Raw genomic sequence first — 19,613 nt, 5'->3', positions numbered from 1 at the left:
AGCTTTTCTGTGGAAGATTTGTGTTTGTGTAAATACAGCAAAGTACAGTTACCTACCAGTTTGTTTCTTGTCATCCAATTTAAAGGGATACTGTCATGGAAAAAAAATGACCAGGAGCAGCTGGGAAATTGACAATATGTCTAGCCCCATGTCAGATTTCGAAATTGAATATAAAAAAATCAGTTTGCTCTTTTGAGAAATGGATTTCAGTGCAAAATTCTGCTGGAGTAGCACTATTAACTGATGCTTTTTGAAAAAAACATGTTTTCCAATGACAGGATCCCTTTAAGAATGCTTTAGCCTTTGGAGCCGAGCATTCAGCTACTAAAAATATGCAAGAGATTATAAACTCGCACATTGTTTCTTCTTTCGAACACTTCTGCGTCCTGCTGATCGTTTTTTTCTCCAAGCTGGTCTGTTCAAAAATATAAAAGGCTTGGTACCTTAAACCTGCAGAGTTTTTTATTTTTTTGTTAGGGGGATAAAAAGCCAAAGTATTTAAATGAAGAAACCACACAAGCGTTTTCAAGGTTACTGAAGTGCTTGTGAAACTGGGCTCTATCTCCCATATGTAATAAAAGGCACTGAGTTTACCCAGGGGCAGTTACCCATAGAACATGTAGTGCTTCAATAAACTAACACTGGCTTTATTTGACGGCCACATGCAGTAACCCATAGCAACCAATAAGATGTTTGCTTTTAAACAAGTGACCGGTAAATGCTACCTGCTGATAGGTCACTGCTCCTGGGCATACTTAGAGACATTTATTACATAAACCCCTATGTTTATAATCTACATTTCTAGGGTACCATGTTACAAGGCAACCCTTTTGAAATAAAAAATTACAAAAGTGGTATAACGGTGATACCTTTATTGGCTTACTAATGTAATCATAGCAAGCTTTCAGAACATTTTAGTTCCTTTTTCAAGCTGAATACAATAAAGCTGTGGTGTTCTCTGTGGGGATCTGCAAGAGACAAGCAGATAAGGTACAAGATAATGTGGGTCAAAGAGGCTGAGTATAAATTAGGACTGAATTATTGGAGTATAGAATAAAAGGAATTCCATATGAACTCTTAGTCTAGATCCAGACATGTTGGTATTTCTGACCTTGTGCAGTCCTTTCTTAGTCTACATAACTGGCCATAAATCCAACTCCCAGGTTTAGTCCCTTCTTCAGAGAATTGAAAGTTTCCATTAATTTGTATTCCCACACTTTTCTTTCATTATCTGTTTTAAAATTGCCCTTGAGAACCAAAATTCTTAAATCCTTAATGGAGTGATGAGGACTATTGAAATGATTTCCTATTGGTGTGTCCAGTTTTTTATTGGTTATAGTGAATCGGTGGTTTGCATTTCTCTTTCTCAGACTTTGCCCAGTCTCTCCTATATGCAGTCCTCCTTTTATGCATTTAGTGCATTGTATTAAGTACACTACATTGGAAGGGTACCATGTAAACACTTTTAAAGTAATTTTCAGCTGCTTACATTTCCCTTGATGGATATCCCTTCTGACAATGGGCCAAATTCAGTTCAGCGAGAAAAAGTTATCTAATGGTTTATCACGTGAAAACTTTTCTCCAAATTCAGTTCCAGTTTTTTCCCATAGACTTCAATATTTAAGTGATAAACACTGAGATTGAATTGAATTGCATCTTAAATTGAATCTCATCCATGACTTTTACTTTTCACATAGTAAAACCTTTTCACACTGAATTGAATCTGGCCCAATATCGGAATAGTGCTGTTAGGCTTTACCTGGATCAAATGTGGAATAAGGGCTCACAAGCAGCTTCCACAAGAGACAGACTAACCTGAGGATGAGAAAGGTAGAATGCAGTATGTCTGGCATCCAAATATAGGCTCAGCATCAGTACATATGCATGCTCACCGTTCTGTGTATGCACGAGCGTATGTCAAGTCACGCACATGTCAACAGACGTGACCGCACGCGCAAGTGCCGACGCACTCCGAACTGTGCACACGATTACCAGACCCGTGAGTAGCCTTATAGATACCTTTATCAATACTTTTTATGGAAATGTACTATTCTGATATTGTTCAGGAGATACGGTATCTGGAATATGCTGTTTATCATACAGAAATTGTTCTTTGCTAATTATGGTACTTTCATTCTTAGGAGAAGACGAGAGTACATGAAGTTGGACATAAATAAGCTTCTGATCAATAAAGGGATAGATTCTAATCTACTTATGCCTCGACATACAGATGCCAAGAATTTGCCCTGCATTGAGCTGAAAACTGGATCACTTCTTCCCACATACCTGCCTCTGGAGGTAATTTCTTTAGTATTATAATGGAAATAATAAAGTGCAAGTGTCTCTGCGTCCAGTCCCAGTCCCTGTGTCAGTGGAAATGCGCTACTGCGCATGTGCCCCATGGACCGTCGTTATATATGTACTGCTCTGGGAAACGAAGACGAGGCGCTGTTATATTAACGCAGTCGGGCTGACCGGAAACAGGCCAGCGATCCCCCTGGATAACGACACAGGCCCAGCACGTAAAATGATGGCAGCGGGAAGGACGACACAGGCCCAGCACAATATTAGTTTTATTTAAAATGGCGGTCCTACAGCGAAGCGGAGTTGTGCCCGTGAAGGAAGGGGCAGGGACACTGGGGAGAAGGACAAGAGGCGGGAACAGTAACAGTCAGCGGTGGCCCGTGAGAGAGCAGAGGATAGCGCGGCGGTCCTACAGCGAAGCGGTAAAGCAAACAGACAACCACGGGTGAGAGGTGGAGTTGTGCCCATGAAGGAAGGGGCAGGGACACTGGGGAGAAGGACAAGAGGTGGGAACAGTGACAGTCAGCGGTGGCCCGCGAGAGAGAGCAGAGGATAGCGCTATCTTCCAGCTGCGGCTTGAACTACAATTCCCAGTATCCCTTAGCGCAGGGAAGGCATTAGAGAGGCGATGGGATTGGCCGAGCCGGGAACTAGGTTCACTGTGGTGTGGCAGTGGTTTTCTAAGAGGTGTCTGAAGTTAGGGAAGTTGCTGAGCGCGCTTTTGTGTTAATGAAGACAATGTTATTTTTGATGATAGCGTTACACTAGATGATTTGTTTGCCTTTCCCATTACAATCCTATACAGTACAACTTTACCCCTGCAGACGTACACTACACACCCGCCTTTTAAAGGACCACCTACACAAAATAATGTGGAATACTGCGCTACTGCGCATGTGCCCCACGGACCTCTAGCGCATGTGCCCCACGGACCTCTAGCGCCCGTTAATTTAACGGGCTTAATGTCTAGTAATGGAAATAAAATCTCTGTGGACAAAAGCATGTAGACACCTGCCTGTCCAACATCTCATAACAAAACAATATTATTATTATGAAGGTGTCTTTCTGAAACAGCCTTTGATATATGTTTTTCTGTTGGATGTGAGACAAAGCTCACATCCAAAGTCTCCAACAGGTTTGCAGTTTGGTTGAGATCAGGGCTCCGTGCAGGTCAGTCAAGGCAGAGCCAGCAGTGCAGAAAGAGACAGCATGATACTGCTTTCCATTTGATGAATGATACTGCAAATCCAATCCAATTACAAATAACTTACAAGTCACAGAAAAAATGTAATTAATGTATATTGCAAAGTTGTGTAGAATTACAGTTTCTTTTATTAGGTAAAACTGTATTGTTGGTTTCACATGTCATTTAATACATATGTGCTGTTTATTTACATAAATAAATCCAGTGACTTACTCTTTATGTAGCAGGGGATGTTTTTATTAAGGGGTGGGAGGTGGACATCCCTTGGAACATACTTAATTTTTACATGATTCAGAATACAAAACTTAGAGAGAACAAGGTGCTGGGGATCCCTATGGCATTATCTTTCCATTGTAGTCTAATTTTGAAGTGATAGACCCTGATGTAATAAGCAATTAAAAAAGGCCTCTTTATTTTACTATGTGTACCTTAATCCCGCTAGGTGTTTGATGATGAAGAATACGATGTGCGGACATGGACTGATTGGTTGAGTCTAGGATATGAAGAGGGATCTACTGAGAGGAAGCCTGTTCCTGGCAAAGCACTGTTGCCTATGGATGATGTACTTGGACATGGTAAGCTCAATAAAAACCAACATGCATAAAATTGCCAAGACAGTCCAGTTAGCTGATAAAGGGGATATTCTAAAACAATATGGTCTTTGTTTTTGAGATATACATTGATGGAAAACTGTTCTGATGTTCTTCTCAGTAGAGAGGTTTCTTATCTCTTTCTTGGTCTGAGCAGCATCAGAACAGTTTTCTGTTTTCCTTCAACATATATCTTAAAAATAAACTGTTGTGGAAAGATATATGTTCAGAAATTGCCAAGACAGTCCAGTTTACTGATAAAGGGTATATTCTAAAACAATTTTGTCTTCATTTTTGAGATATACATTGAAGGAAAACAGATTGTTCTGGTGTTCTTCTCAGTAAAGAGAGGTTTATGATCTCTTTCCTGGGCCAAGAACACTTTTCTGTTTTGCTTCTAAACATATCTCTTTCCGCCATACAGTCAGAAGAACTGACAGAAATAATTTGATTTTGTATTTGATAAGGCAAATCATTTGGAAAAGGAAAATAAATATGCAGAACTATGGAAATGCAATCTGTTGTTAGCACCTCGGTATCGGCTGAAACAATTCCTTGCTCTGTTGCTTATAACAGGCCTCTATATCTGTACCTCATTTGGACATGTTGTTTTACCCATGTCTGTCTGTTTTAGATGATCCAAAAAACCCAGAACTGGTCTATGAATGGTGCAATGTTGGTGTCTTGGACTATGATCAAGAAAGAAAGCTGTACCTTGTCCATAAGTCTACTAGTAATGTACTCCTGAGTTCTGCAAACATCAAGTCATACCAGAGAAATGGATCTTCAGGTATGCTCCCTAATGCCAGTGTCACATTTACTGGCCCTTCAAATTCAAACATTTTTCAGACCACAAAAATAATCGCTTATGAACAACAATACAACTAAGGAGTCCTGTTAATAAATGGTCAATGACAGTCATTCTACATGAACATTTCTTTTTCTAGCAAATCTATTTTCAAGTAAGTTTGACTACATTAATACTTTTTTAATTCTATAGCATCAACAGAAACGCTTAATCTGTATGAGTATTCTGTGCCTCGCATCAGGCTTCTGTTTTGTGCCGAGAACCCCCGCGTATTTGCCAAAAGAATTGTAGCTGCCAACAAACTGCGAAAGAATACAGAAGCCTTGCTGTTGTACAACTTGTACATAGACTGCATGCCTGGGAATGGGAGGTGTGTAATTCCAGCAGACAGCCTTAACAGAATGAAGCAATGGCTGCTAAGCACATCACATTTGAAACAGGATGATGGGTATGTACACCGCTTTATGTGTATTCTTTCCAAACATACATACCTTAATATAGCTAGATAATCAACAAATGTTATACATGTCAAGAGCAAATAATAACATAGCACTGTGTTTATATTTGTTTCCCAAAACAAAAATTAAGGATGGTCATGGAGGATAAAAAAACAAACATTTGCTTTCTGTTTGGCCAAACAGTGTAAACCATCTCTGACCCCTTGCTTTTTGTACTGAAATATCATTAAAGCCAAGTTCAGCAGTCATAGAACAGAAACAAGAGTTATAAATCGCATTAGTGGTTTATAAATGTATTAATAATGTATAATATCCAAGTGTGCTAAGTTTCAAGTTTATAATGTACCCGCTTCTGTAATTTAGAAAGATATGAGAATTTATCAGGGAGTTCTCTAAATATATAAAATTAAAAGGCTGCAGAAGTGCTTATGTAGGGGTGCCACAGAGCTGGTATTTTAACAGCCTAGCCAGTAATTCACCAGATAAGGCCAAGACCAGGATTACAAGTAGGTAGACAATGTACTCACCAGCAAATGTTTAATTGCCTATCATTATACCCATAGCCTGCACATTTATGCTTCTAATTCAGTCCCATTACATGCCAGGTCCACCCACTGCATGCTTCCATCATAGCCAGCTCCTCTAGACCCTGTAGGCTCCAAACTCCTAGAAGTTATAGAAGTTCCCTCTTAGTTTTATGGTTTATACACTTGGCCTTCAGAGTCATGCATGTTTATGACCATAGAACTCTTTTGCAATATCCATATTTATCTTTAATCAATGGGAAAATAAACCTGAATTAAATTGAGTTTTAGTATATAGCTGTATTTAAAAAAACAAAAAAAAAATCAAAATGCTTATGTACAATTTAAGTTCAAGTTAGCATAAACCATTAGAGGGCATACTAGTGCATTTAAATAATTTTTTTCAGAAGTTTTTATTCATAGTTTTAGAAGTAGAAGATGGATGTACATTTTATATATAGAAGTAAAAAATATACAGTATATTATTACAGCATGTCCAACAATCCATTTGAAAAGGGAGAATATAGAAGAAAAGGTAGAGCAAGAAAAAGTAGTTCCATGATTTTTTTACGTAAATATCAGTGTCTTTGCAATTGTCAGTGTGCTCCACCAACTGAAGATTTTGGAAAAGGAGATCAGTATGGAATATGAACGCACCATGAATAAACTAATCTTTGACCAACTTGTGATTTCCAACCCTCAAAAGTATGCCTATGTTACTCTCCCAGACAGAGTAGAGGTTATCCCAATGCAAGGTACACTGAAGTTGTGTATTGAATTTTCTCTAGAGTTTCTTTGATTTCAGTAATTTATTACATTGACCTTTTTCTGCTGCAGGACTTGTTAATGTCCCAGAGTATAACTACGCAAAAAGCCGAGCAGCCTTTACATTTAAAACTCTCCTGACATTGCCAGAGGTAATCGCCTCCCTCTGCAAAGTACGTGTAGAATGCAGCAAAGTTTCTTCCATGACTTTATTTCACTCATCAATGACTAAATGTGTCCGACTGGAGGAGTTTGAACAAACTCAGTCACAGACCTTCTCACAGGTAAAAGAACAGTGTTTGGAAACACACAATAAAGAATTAAATGCACTGGATGATACTGTTAGTGTGCTGACAACTATCCCAATGATAACTCAAGACCCAAGGTTGGTCGGTGGTTATGCTCCTATTCTGAGAATTCGTAAGTCTCAGCAATAACAACTTATTATTTTACTAATGAGGAATCCAGACCAGTGGCTTAACTAGATATTACTTGGCACCACAGCAAATTATTTTTCAGGCCCCCAAAATGGCTAGAAGTTAAATGCTTTACCAATACAGGTATGGGATCCATTATCCTGAAAGCCGTTATCCAGAAAGTTACTGAACATCTCCCATAGACTCCATTAAATCCAAATAATCCACATTTTTGAAAAGGATTACATTTTATCTGTAATAATAAAACAGTGCCTTGTACTTGATCCAAACTAAGATAAAATTCATCCTTATTGGAAGCAAAACCAGCCCATTGAGTTTGTTTAATGTTTACATGATTTTCTAGTAGACTTAAGGTATGAAGATCCAAATTACGGAAATATCCATTATCCCAGGTCCAGAGGATTCTGGAAAGCAGGTCCCATACCTGTATTTATTGAAATTGTATATGAATTAGGGCCTTATGGGACCCCTATACCCCCTGGGCCCCCCTCCAGCTGCAGTGTCTGAGAGTTACGCCCCTGATCCAGACACTTTGGTATATTTATAAAGAATGTATTTTGGTCAATATATAAACAGGATATAGATACAAATAATATGTACAGCGATAAAAAGGTCCAAAAACATATTTAGGGGGAAACGTAATAAAATACGCAAAGAGCTAAACATTGCGAATAAAAATTTGCATATTGCAATGTAATATCTTCATTAGGCTTTGATTGCATTGTGAATCTTACTTGCTATCCTACTGTTGCATGAGGGGCAAAGTGTTCGCAAAGGCAACATTTTTCACTTTCCAAACATTTATTCCCATTGAGAGCAATTTTTGCGTTAGTGCCCGATGTTACATTCCCCCATTAAAGTCTGTAAAGGGCAAATATTGTAATGGCCATGAGAATAGAATATTCTTTTTTTCCCCATGCTTTCTGAGAGAGTAATAGCCTCTATATAAGGCCCCCTTTAATACCATCACTTTTGTTATGCCATGAATTTCTCTATATAAAAATACATTTAAATATTTCTTGACATTTTACCTACACTCAAATTGTTTGTATGTGCAACTTATATTATTATAGGTTCAGTTGTTCCTCAAGGACAGCTGGGTGAGTACTTTGAAGAATGTTCTACGCAGTAGCTTGAGAGATGTAGGGAAAGGTTGGTATGACTTACATGAGTGTAACTGGGAAGTATATCAGATGTCTAAACTACGCCAACTGATGGAACTCATCAAGTTTAACCTGCAGGACTCTTTGCGCTTCCTTGTACAAGACTCCCTTGTGAGCTTCACGCAGCTCATAATGGATGCCTGTTGCGGCGTCTTGTCATGTACTGAAGATATGAACTGGGGAGGGGACCTTGTCAACAGCCCATACAAGTAAGAAAATATAATATATATATATATATATATATATATATATATATATATATATATATATATATATATAGATAGATTAATTGTTATATATTTTTTATATCATATATGAAATATAATATAAATTATCAATCAACATATTTGCTAATTTTATAATGAGATCTATACCAATTTTTTTTGTTTTGCCTTTCCAAAATTAAATGGTTTTAAAATTATTTGTAAAAGCAAGTGAAAGAAATATTTGTTTATCTGTTCGTGTTCTAAATTTTGACACATGAAGTCAGTTGTCATGCATATATTCAGCTGACTAACGCTACATTGTTTTAGGAGTAAGACAGAGACTGCTCTCAAAAGCAATTAAATTTACAAGAAATTTCAAAACCACTGAAAAATGTGATTATTTAATGTTGTGTCTTTCAGACCTCGTAAAAATCCAATATTTTTATTGGATTTAGTACTGGACAACTCGGGGGTTCATTTCAGTACACCCCTGGAAAACTTTGAGTTAACCCTAATGAGCTTGTTTGATAAAGGAATACTAGCAACCCACAGTGTGCCCCAACTAGAAAAGGTAAGTATCAGAATAGAAAATCACAAAGTTTGCCAACTTATCTCAGCTAACTGTATTTATACTGGGGTAAGTGAAACCCAGCATTGTTTCTTAATGGAAAATTATTAATTATCTTACTCAATTGCTTTCTCACCTCTGTCCTTGAGTTGTCATTTATGGTTGTACTATTTTGGGATATTAGCTTGTGACTCTAGCATTTTGTGTTTTCAGTTTGTGCTTGAAGACCTTTTTATCAGTGGCACCCCATTGCTGGAGTCTGTTGGTTTACATGAACCCCCAGTGGAAGAACTGCGTAAGGACATTTGCACAGCAATATGTAAAGCTCTTATTCCCTTGAGATCTTATGCGAAGCAATATGAGAAGTACTTAGAACTGAATAATACTGATTTGGAAACCTATATAAAGTAAGTCTTTATTACATTAAAAGATTTGAATAATTATCTTAAAGGGCAGCTATCATAACAAATAATTTTGCCTATTAACACAGTTTTGTTTTGAGCATTGCAGACAAAATTTTTGAAATTAAATGAAAGTAAAATCAAGTGTATTTTATAGAGCACTTGTGTCTGTAGCATTGACATATGGAAGCAGCACCTTGCACTGCATTAAAAGCCTGGAGGAACAGGCCCGAATTTGTGACAAGGCCACAAAGTGGACCTGAAAGGAGGGGGTGCGGTGACCGACTAGGGGAGTCCAGTTTGTAAATCAAGGCCTGCGTCCTTATTACATGCAAGCTTGGGCGGGGTTCAAGGACAGTCATGTTCCTACTACCCACCTCCTGCTCCTTTCTGCAAGCAGTCCTATCTAACACAGGCAGCACTGCATACAGTGGGAGGTACAACTCTTTGCACAGTTGTGTTTTTGGTACAAAAAACATGACAATGTGCAAATGTGCTTTGCGCCTTGCCCCATTTTTTTTTTTGCTAATGAGCCATTGTGTTTAAAAAAATAACAGTCCTGTGAAGCAGGAATATTTGAACATTATCAAGTGAGTTTGTTCACATTTAGGGGCAGATTTATCAAGGGTCAAAGTGAATTCAAGGGAATTTTCGAAGTAAAAAAATTCTAAATTCAAAGTAATTTTTTGGATACTTCGACCATCGAATAGGATACTATGACTTCGACTTCGAATTCGATTCAAAGTAAAATCGTTCAAATATTCGACCATTCGATGATCGAAGTACTGTCTCTTTAAAAAAACGTAGACTTCAATACGCCAAATTAAAACTGCCGAAGTGCTATGTTAGCCTAGACTTAGAGCAGTTTTCTAAGTTTTTTGAAGTCGAAGAAAAAACGTTTGAGCGATGGATAAGATCCTTCGAATCGTTCGATTACTTTGAGCGCAAATTCGGTGAAAAAAACTTCGACTTCGATATTCAAGTCGAAGTAAAGCCATTCGATGGTCGAATTTCGAAGAATTTATCACTTCGAAATTCGACCCTTGATAAATCTGCCCCATAATGTACCAGAGACCTTTACTGACCTTTGCTAGCCTGGGAGTTTATTGACTGTGATGGAGAGGATTAATAAACGTCCCTTAAAACGGGTGTCAGAATTACACCTCAGGCCTTATTCATGTACATTTTATAAAAAATATTGTATTTCCTATTATTCATATTTTAGAAAAACAGATCTTATGACGGGCGCAAAACGTCAGATTTCTTATTGATGATGGAGCCTAGCCAAGACAGCTTATTAACTTCTTATATGTGTATTTTGTCTGCAAATGTGCTTCTAACTGAATGTTCCCTTTTTTCCTGCAGAGATTTTCAGTCCAAGAATTCCTCAGCTTTAGAGATTAAATTAGCTGTTCAGGAGAATCTTCTTGAAAAAGAGCGTCTAGACAATGCTCTTCCCAGCTCTATAATTGTTGGGCCATTTCAAATCAATATTGAAGGACTAAAGCAAAATTTATCCCGCAAGCGTCGAAATCTGTCTAATGCCCTACTGGAGCTACTTGCTAAGAGTTTACGGAAGGAAATGGATGACGTAAGTAATGACGTGACTTATACTTTGCTTCTAAAGCCTTCTTCCTACTCTCTTGTATGCCCAGTATTTCACAAGGGCTGCCAACATGGTATTGGTCAATTTGCCAAAGTCCTGATGTTTGTCTTCAACCCCAGCCTCTGGTGGGATTGGCATCCCAACAAAGCATATGTGTCTACCAGTGCTAAAACCACACATCTTTCCTATTATCAATGAGGTGAGAAAAAATACAGTGGCAAGTTTAAAGCAACTGTGCTTGCTGAGTAATCTTGAAAATGTTAAACTAACCATCAGTGCAACTTCTTCATTTGAACTGAAGAAGTTGCTTGGATAATTGATGAAATGTTTTAAAAAACACTGTAGACTTGCCACTAGTAGATACTGTATATCATGACCTGTATAAATAAAAACCTTACAATTACAATTTTGAGACATTGGGGGGAATTCACAAAAGTGGAGATAGCCCATTTTTGGAGTAAAAGTGGTGGTGAACTGGAGTAAAATACTTTCTCCATATTCACAAACAGAAATCCACCTAAATTCCAACTCAAATGCCACTTTTCATATTTTAGTGAAAGAAAGACAGTTTACAGACACTTTTATGAATTTATACAAAATATGCGGACTTGTGACGATGAATTAAAGCTTCTTTATTTCTCAAAAATTAACAGTACAAAAAGTTCTTACTACTGACGCGTTTCGTGCCCAAAGGCACTTCCTCAGAGTATCTACACTGAGGAAGTGCCTTTGGGCACGAAACATGTCAGTAGTAAGAACATTTTGTACTGTTAATTCTTGAGAAATAAAGAAGCTTTAATTCATCGTCACAAGTCCGCATATTTTGTATATATGCAGTTGAGAGGAAGTTCCGTAGCCAGGGAACAAGATACGGACATGTGATTGTCTTGAACCAATCAGCGCAACACTGGTGAGAAATTCGTACTTTTATGAATTTGTCTTTCAAACGACATAAAAATGGTGCAAGAACTACATTTTAAAAGACATTTTCTCACAACATTTTAAAAATGGATTAAAGTATAACTCTTCCCCATGTGTCAGATAAACTCTTTTTGTTCACCCAATTTTCATTTCACATCTCTTGTAGGTGCCCCATTAGGGAATTATTATCATATTAATAGGGATTAGCATTTTATAGTCAGGACACAAGTTTCAGTCTATACTCTATAGGTGTAAAAACAAAAAAAAGTAAAACACTGATTAAACAAATAAAAGTGTATTTTATACAGTTTGATATGTTAAACGTTTTTAACTCACACTTATGTAATGAATGAGGCAATATTAGTCATTTGAGTGAATATATTATCTAAAGGAAAAGTAAAGCTTCCCAGGCTTTATTTGAGTTTTAGCAGCAATTAGACACTTGACCTATGATAATCAAATATATTTCTGAGACAAATCCCTAAATTATGCAAAATAGCATTTCTTGTATTTAGACCCTTTTATCTTGTTACAGAATTGGAATTACCCAAACATGTAGGCAGATGTAAAAAGCACAGGTTATCCTGAGAAAAAATGATGTATAATTTTCCTAGGTAAAATAAACCCCCTCCCCAAAAAAATCCAATTTGATGGCTGAATGACAGGTTTAGTATGAGCTAAAGATAAATTTTGATAAAATGTCTTTACAATGTGCTACAAAAGGCAAAATCTGAAAACTGTCTGTTTAAAAGACAAATTCACAAAAGTGGAGATAGAGGTTTGTGAATTTGGTGGGAAATCCGACATTTTTATCTCCACTTTTATTTTGTCTCAATATCACCACTTTTGTGAATTCCCCCCTATGTCTTTTTTAATTTTTTTGGATGCTCTATTGTATTGTTAACCCATTTCTAATGTTTCACTGTTAGATCTCTGATCAATTCCGAGCCATCAGCCGCAGTTTGTATGAGAAGCCAAACAGTGTCGAGGAGCTGACAGAACTGAGGGAGTGGATGAAAGGAGTACCAGAAAAGCTGAAAACATTGGAGGTAGGAGAAGAGATTCATATGAAAAAAACTGAAAGTTGAGTTAAATTGCACATAAATTGCAATAGTAATCTTAGAATGTACAGTATGACATAGATTTTATTATTTAAAATATAAATCATCATTCTTCCACTGTGTTCAATATCTACAGGAACAGATAACAAAGGTAACTTCAGATTACGATGTTATAGATGAGTTCTTGTACAGCTTATCCCAAGAAGATTTCTCAGCAAAGTAAGTTCTGTTTCTATGGGGGGAATTCACAAAAGTGTCTGTAAAAAAAGTAACCCAGAAGTGGTGGTCGACAAATTTGTAAAATGTCGTATGAACGGCAAATTCACAAAGGCAGATGTTACCATCTCTGAATGTCTCGTAAGTCTGACAATTTTCTAAAATGTCGCATATCTTTTCATCGTACAAACGACATTTACCAAGACTTTTTAAACGACAATTTGTCTGCCATTTTCATTTTGGAGAGCCTAAAGTGTCTGAAAAATTGTCGGTAAAAAAAATGAGTTTACGAGTAATTCATAAAAATGGCGGGAAAAGTGGCGCCGAAAAAACCACGCCCACTTTTAACGACCTTAATTCAAAAGTGTCGCACATGTCGGAAAATTGGCGGAGAAATGCTCTGTTAATTTGTCGGCTGTTGCTACGACACTTTCTACGACATTTTAAAGACATTTTTTCGTTCCCGACACTTTTGTGAATTCCCCCCATATATGTGTCTTGTTAAACTTCAGGTAGCTTCAGAATTGTAGATCCCCTTCTACTGAAATATCTTTGTTACAGAATATGTTTTAACTTAGGTGGAATGTCATTGGCTGGCCAAACAAAGTCATAGTGCTCATGGATTCTATTTGTGAGCAACACATGGAGGATGAAGAAAAGTTCCGCAAAATCCAGGTTATGGATCAGACCAATTTCTTGGAGCGTCTGGATTCCCTGCAGGTCAGTGTAACACTGAAGTAACATGGTAACATACATAGAAACTTGGGTAAAAAATATAGACACATGCCAATCGAATTCAACAGAGGAAGTGCTAAGGTATCAGTGTTTATACAACTTGTGGTCCTTCCTATTATTATCGAACCCCCATCCAAATCTCCACCAAATCTCCAACTAGGTGACTGGATGTCTACCCATATTAGATTATAACATAATAGCATTAAATCTGATGTAGACAGAAAGCTCAGATATTTTTAAATACTGCATTTGTATGGAGGCTTTGTTTTGTTCTGTTGCATATGTGTATACAATAGCATCTTCAAATGATTGCTTCTTAGATGGTTGTTGCTGGATTTTCCACTCACGTCGATATTACAAGAGCTCATGAAATTGCTAATGAAGTCAGGAGAGTCCAGAAACAACTAAAGGAGTCACAGCAGATGGCCCAGCTCTACAACAACAGGGAAAGGCTCTTTGGACTTCCTGTTACAAATGTAAGCTGCATGTTTTGTTGTGGACCAAAGACTATCATAAAAGATCAGACTTTGTATTTTTATTCTCTTTGTTGCTCTGGCATGATGATATCTTTCCTGTCTGGCAGTATGATAAGTTGGTGAGGATGGTGAAAGACTTTCAGCCCTTCCGGGATCTGTGGACCACTGCATCAGATTGGATGCGCTGGAATGAGAGTTGGATGAATGACCCTCTCACTACCATTGATGCTGAACAACTGGAAAAGAATGTTACAGAATCCTACAAGGTCATGCACAAGTGCATTAAACAGTTTCGGGATATTCCAGGTAAATAGCAACAACTAGGGGCAGAATCGTTTGATTTGAAGGATTTTAGTCCATCGATCGAACGATTTTTGTTCGACCAAAAAATACTTAGAAAGCCTATGGGGACCTTCCCCATAGGCTAACATTGACTTCGGTAGCTTTTAGGTGGCGAACTAGGGGGTCGAGAGTTTTTTTTAAAGAGACAGTACTTCGACTATTTAATGGTCGAATAGTCGAACGATTTTTAGTTTGAATCGTGCGATTTGAAGCTGTAGTAATCGAAGGTCGAAGTAGCCCATTCGATGGACGAAGTAGCCAAAAAAAACATTCGAAATTCAAAGTTTTTTTTATTCATTCCTTCACTTGAGCTAAGTAAATGGGCCCCCTAATGTAAACAACATACATATTTTAACACAAAATTGTAACACAAAGCAGAAATTAAAAGTGTTTTGTTCCTTTTTATGTAATAATTCCTTGTTTCACCTGTCTCTCTCCCAAAGAAACTAAATCTCACATTGTATGCAGATATTTTGCTCACATTAAGCACCACTGGTAAAAAAAACTTAAGGCCATCGACAAACGCACAATTGCAGAATTCCATTATTTGAGCAATAAAATAGTTATGGGCAAATTTTGCTGAGGTCCAAGCATAGATTAAGAAGGTCATGCAGACAAGCCAAATCAAACCCTTCTTTGAATTTTACATTTTCGATATTGTCCTGAGGAACTTATTGAACTGAGGACAAACATTTTTATTAATTAGTACCGTTTTACTAATCTTTTTACAAATTAAGAAATGGAGAAATATTCATTATGGTACCTTAGCCATTGAATGAAATATCACATAAAAGTATACGCCATTATTTTCTTTGTCCTAGTTTGTTATGACTGCTTATAAGGATCAGAAAAGTTCATGCCTAGTTCTTCTATGAATAAGTCCTAACAGAAAATCAAAATACTTTATTGTTTAGCAATAGGATGTCTTTTTATACAGAAACTTTCTAAACAGATTAGTAATTTTCTTGGCTCAGGCCCCTTTTTTGCCCACCATTTAGTCATGGTCCCTCTTACATCATAACAGGGTTATGGATATATTACCTAAAAGTTTTTACCCATAATCTCTCCCTAACTATTCTTCAAACTGGGATTTCAAGAATTTCTTGGGAAGCAAACAAGCAATGAGCCAGAATATTATGATTGAGCCAAGATATCTGATTGACCCTCATGATGGACAACCACAGGGTTCGCTGCAGGGTTTGTACTTACCCAGTAGTTAGGGGTTCTCTGCTCTGGATTTTCACACTTTCAAACTTTTTTGCAGCCTGCCAAGAAGTGGCTCAGGATATAAAGGGGCGTATTGAAGAGTTCAGGCCCTACATTCCATTAATTCAAGGCTTGCGTAATCCTGGTATGAGAAACAGGCACTGGGAACTGCTTTCTGAACAAATACAGATCAGTGTCAAACCCAAGGCAAATCTGACCTTCACCCGATGCCTGGAGATGAATTTACAGGATCACATAGATAGCATTGCCAAAGTGGCAGAAATAGCTGGCAAGGAGTTTGCCATAGAGCAGGTAATTTGTGGTTCTTTGTGCTATTTGTGAACATTTGTTTTTTTCCTCTAATACTTTATTGCTCCATGTCCACTTGTCACAGGCTCTAGACAAGATGGAGAATGAATGGGCATCTGTGTTGTTTACAATATTGCCGTATAAAGAAACAGGAACCTTTATACTAAAGAGTCCAGAGGAGGCCTCTCAGTTGCTGGATGATCACATTGTAATGACACAGAGCATGTCTTTCTCCCCTTTCAAAAAACCTTTTGAGGAAAGGATCAGTACGTGGGAGGGAAAGCTTCGCTTAACACAGGTATTACCATGTTCTCTGGCCATATTTAACTGCATAATCAATGCATACTGTGCTCAAACTAACCATGCATCCTACAAGGTGCTTTCTGAACTAGAATGTAACAATGAAGTCAAGGGTTTCTTGGTCTGTTACAGCTATGATTTAAAATGCATCAAAGTGTTGGTACAAAAATGTGTTGATTATAATACGTATTAGAATATGTTGTTTTACATCAAATAAGATGTACAGTATTTAAGTGGCATCAACTAGAAAAACTGCTGTTCATCATGGGTCTTTCCAACCATGCCAGCACTGACTCTCGAATGTATAATATTAAACAATGCAATGAATGTTAGTTAGAGCAAAGTAAATGGATTGTTGCACAGTGTGTATTTACAAACTGTATTTGTGGTATCAAGATGTTAGCGTATGTAAATGAACTACTATTAAAACCTGTAAGCCTATTAGGAGAGCCACTGGAGTTCTACAACTTGTGAAAAAGCAGTGGCCTTGCAGCCTGGTATATGTACCGGTAAATGTTCATAGAACTTCTCATTGATCTATCTTTTCCATATAAAGTAGGGTTTATTTTTCTCCATTATAATTACATATAACAGGATTTTTTGATACTCACCGTTAAATCCGTTTCTCTGTAGTCAAAAAGGGGACACAGAGGGAACGATGGGGTTAAACTCCATCCTCCGGAGGCAGGACACTTGAATATTAATTAAAGGGGGCGTGGCCAGTGTGGCTTAATCCCGCACACTGTAGCTTACTTTTCAGTTTGTCCCAAAGACTGCTAACAGAATAACATAATGTCAGACAGAACTGGTAATCAGGAACTATTCTGGACTAGACCTACAAGTCAATAGCTCGTCCGATGGGCGGGAAGCCCTGTGTCCCCCTTTCGACTACAGAGAAACGGATTTAACGGTGAGTATAAAAAAATCCTGTTTTTTCTGTCGTCTTAGGGGGACACAGGGAACGATGGGGACTTAACAAAGCAGTCCCAAAACATGGGGTGGGAACAAGCTTAGTTAAGATTTGTTTAATTTTAGTACTGATTGAAACAGCTTGTGTCCGAAGAAGGTCTTGGATGAGGGAAAGGTATCAATCTTGTAAATTTGGTGAGGGTGTGACCTGACGACCAATTAGCCATCCTGCAGACCTGTTCCAGAAAGACAGAACTGCGCCCCTCCCAGGAGGCTCCTATTGCCATTGTGGAGTGGGTCCGGATCCTCTCTGGTGGCGTTTTTCCTTTGGAAAGGTTGGCTTGTCTGATTGTTTCTCTGATCCACCGAGCGGTGGATGTCTTTGAGGCCACCTGTCCTCTGCATGTTCCCGATGGAAGCATTGAATCAACGGAAGGCCTTTGATCATTCCAAGTAACATCAAAGAGCGCTGAACACATGTCGTTCTTGGATCCATACACAGAGAGGGGACTATGATCTTTTGACTTACGTGGAAGGGAGACACTACCCTGGGTAAGAAGGAGGGAACTGTCAGCTGTACTGCTTTATCACTATAGAAGATCAGCAACAAGGATCACGGGACAGTGCGCTGAATTCAGACACTCTTCTGGATGATGAAGTTGCAACTAGGAATACCACCTTCCAGGTGAGCCATGTGTCCGAAATTTAACCCAGTGGTTTAATGGGTGGGTCAAGTAAGGCCTCAAGTGCCATACAGAGATCTCACCCCGACATCCTTGATGAACTGGTGGATATGTGCGCCACCCCCTGAAGAAAGTGTGTATCATATCTTCGGTTGCCAGGTTATGTTGTTGAAGGATTGGGAGAGCTGAGCTGTTGAAGGAGGGAAGGCAGATGAAAGAACCCGAGGATGTTGATATCTAGGAAGGGAACTTATAACTCCTTGCACCAGCTGAAACAGGATTGCTGAACTCTGTGAAAAGATGTGAATGGTGTAAGGTTTCTGCCTCCATCACGTCTTCCTCTATCCCTAGATTCCGACAGAAGGCGCCTCAACCGACATCCCGTCAAGGCGAACAGCCCGGGTTCGGGTGGATTATTGGGCCCTTTTATAGCAGGCTTGGTCTGCATTCTAGTCGGATGGTAAGCTCTACCGACATGTTTTGAAGGTCGGAGCACCAAGTCTTCCGAGGCCAGATGGCGTTACCAAGATTACTGTGCCCTGTGACTGTTTGATCTTCTTTAGGACCCGCGGTAGCATGGGTAGCAGAGGGAAGACGTAGGCCAAGTCGATCTGCCACATCTGTGTCATGGCATCCATCCCTGCTGCCAGTTATCTCGGTAGCGTGTGAAGAATCCTGGTACCATTCGGTTCACTCTGAATGCCATTAGGTCTATTTGAGGCTGGCCCCAGTGACCCACGAGTTCCGCGAATACCTCCGGATGAAGTTCCCATTCTCTCGGATCTGGCTGGTGTCGACTGAGAAGTCCACCTTCATTGCAGATTCCTGGGATGTGCATGGTAGACAATGTTACCGAGGTGAGCTCCGATAGACTGAAATTTGTCTGGCTTCGGATACGGCAGCTTTGTTGCTAGACCACTGAGGTGGTATTGTAGCTGTGAATGTGCACTAGGGGTAACCTGTGTTGGTAGGGTCCAGTGACACAGAAATAGCTAAACCGCTCTTAATTTGAGAATGTTTATTGGAAATCTAGACTCCTCTAGAGACCACCGACCCTCAGCGGAGAGGTTGTCCAATGTCACTCCTGGCCCGGTAGGCAGGCATCTGTTGCCATCACATTCCGGTCCTGCATCGCCCAGGATTGCCCTCTGGTTAGGTTGTCTGGTTGCAACCACTACTGGATATCTTAGCTTGTCGATTGATTCAATCCATCAACTGATGGCCTAGAAAGTCATCTGGTGGCTGGATCTTTGACCAGTTTATGGTCCATCCGAAATTCTGGGGGAGAATAGTTGGCTGGTTTAGTTCGTCCTTCTTTGACCAGTTTATGGTCCATCCGAAATTCTGGGGGAAAATAGTTGGCTGGTTTAGTTCGTCCTTGGCTTTCTCTACTGATGTGGCCTTTATCAGAAGGTCATCCA

At 38.7% G+C, this 19,613-nt stretch overlaps 1 protein-coding gene across 1 annotated transcript in view; it reads left to right on the top strand.

Moving 5' to 3' along the window:
• The window catches only part of dnah1.L (dynein axonemal heavy chain 1 L homeolog), an 83,967-nt gene that overhangs the window by 7,624 nt on the left and 56,730 nt on the right, over positions 1-19,613 (top strand). The window contains exons 5-21 of the mRNA XM_018258993.2: positions 2,142-2,298; positions 3,951-4,083; positions 4,733-4,888; positions 5,099-5,354; positions 6,489-6,643; positions 6,726-6,937; positions 8,164-8,462; positions 8,880-9,030; positions 9,241-9,434; positions 10,794-11,019; positions 12,885-13,004; positions 13,153-13,235; positions 13,811-13,952; positions 14,288-14,443; positions 14,551-14,749; positions 16,050-16,303; positions 16,386-16,598. Coding sequence (XP_018114482.1) covers positions 2,142-2,298; positions 3,951-4,083; positions 4,733-4,888; positions 5,099-5,354; positions 6,489-6,643; positions 6,726-6,937; positions 8,164-8,462; positions 8,880-9,030; positions 9,241-9,434; positions 10,794-11,019; positions 12,885-13,004; positions 13,153-13,235; positions 13,811-13,952; positions 14,288-14,443; positions 14,551-14,749; positions 16,050-16,303; positions 16,386-16,598 — 3,106 coding nt within the window. The remainder of the gene's footprint in view (positions 1-2,141; positions 2,299-3,950; positions 4,084-4,732; positions 4,889-5,098; positions 5,355-6,488; positions 6,644-6,725; positions 6,938-8,163; positions 8,463-8,879; positions 9,031-9,240; positions 9,435-10,793; positions 11,020-12,884; positions 13,005-13,152; positions 13,236-13,810; positions 13,953-14,287; positions 14,444-14,550; positions 14,750-16,049; positions 16,304-16,385; positions 16,599-19,613) is intronic.

This window comes from Xenopus laevis, chromosome 4L (assembly GCF_017654675.1).
Source record: "Xenopus laevis strain J_2021 chromosome 4L, Xenopus_laevis_v10.1, whole genome shotgun sequence".
NCBI classification, from domain to species: domain Eukaryota; kingdom Metazoa; phylum Chordata; class Amphibia; order Anura; family Pipidae; genus Xenopus; species Xenopus laevis.
Note: the sequence above shows the minus strand (reverse complement) of the source record. Positions and strands in the feature narration are given on the sequence as shown.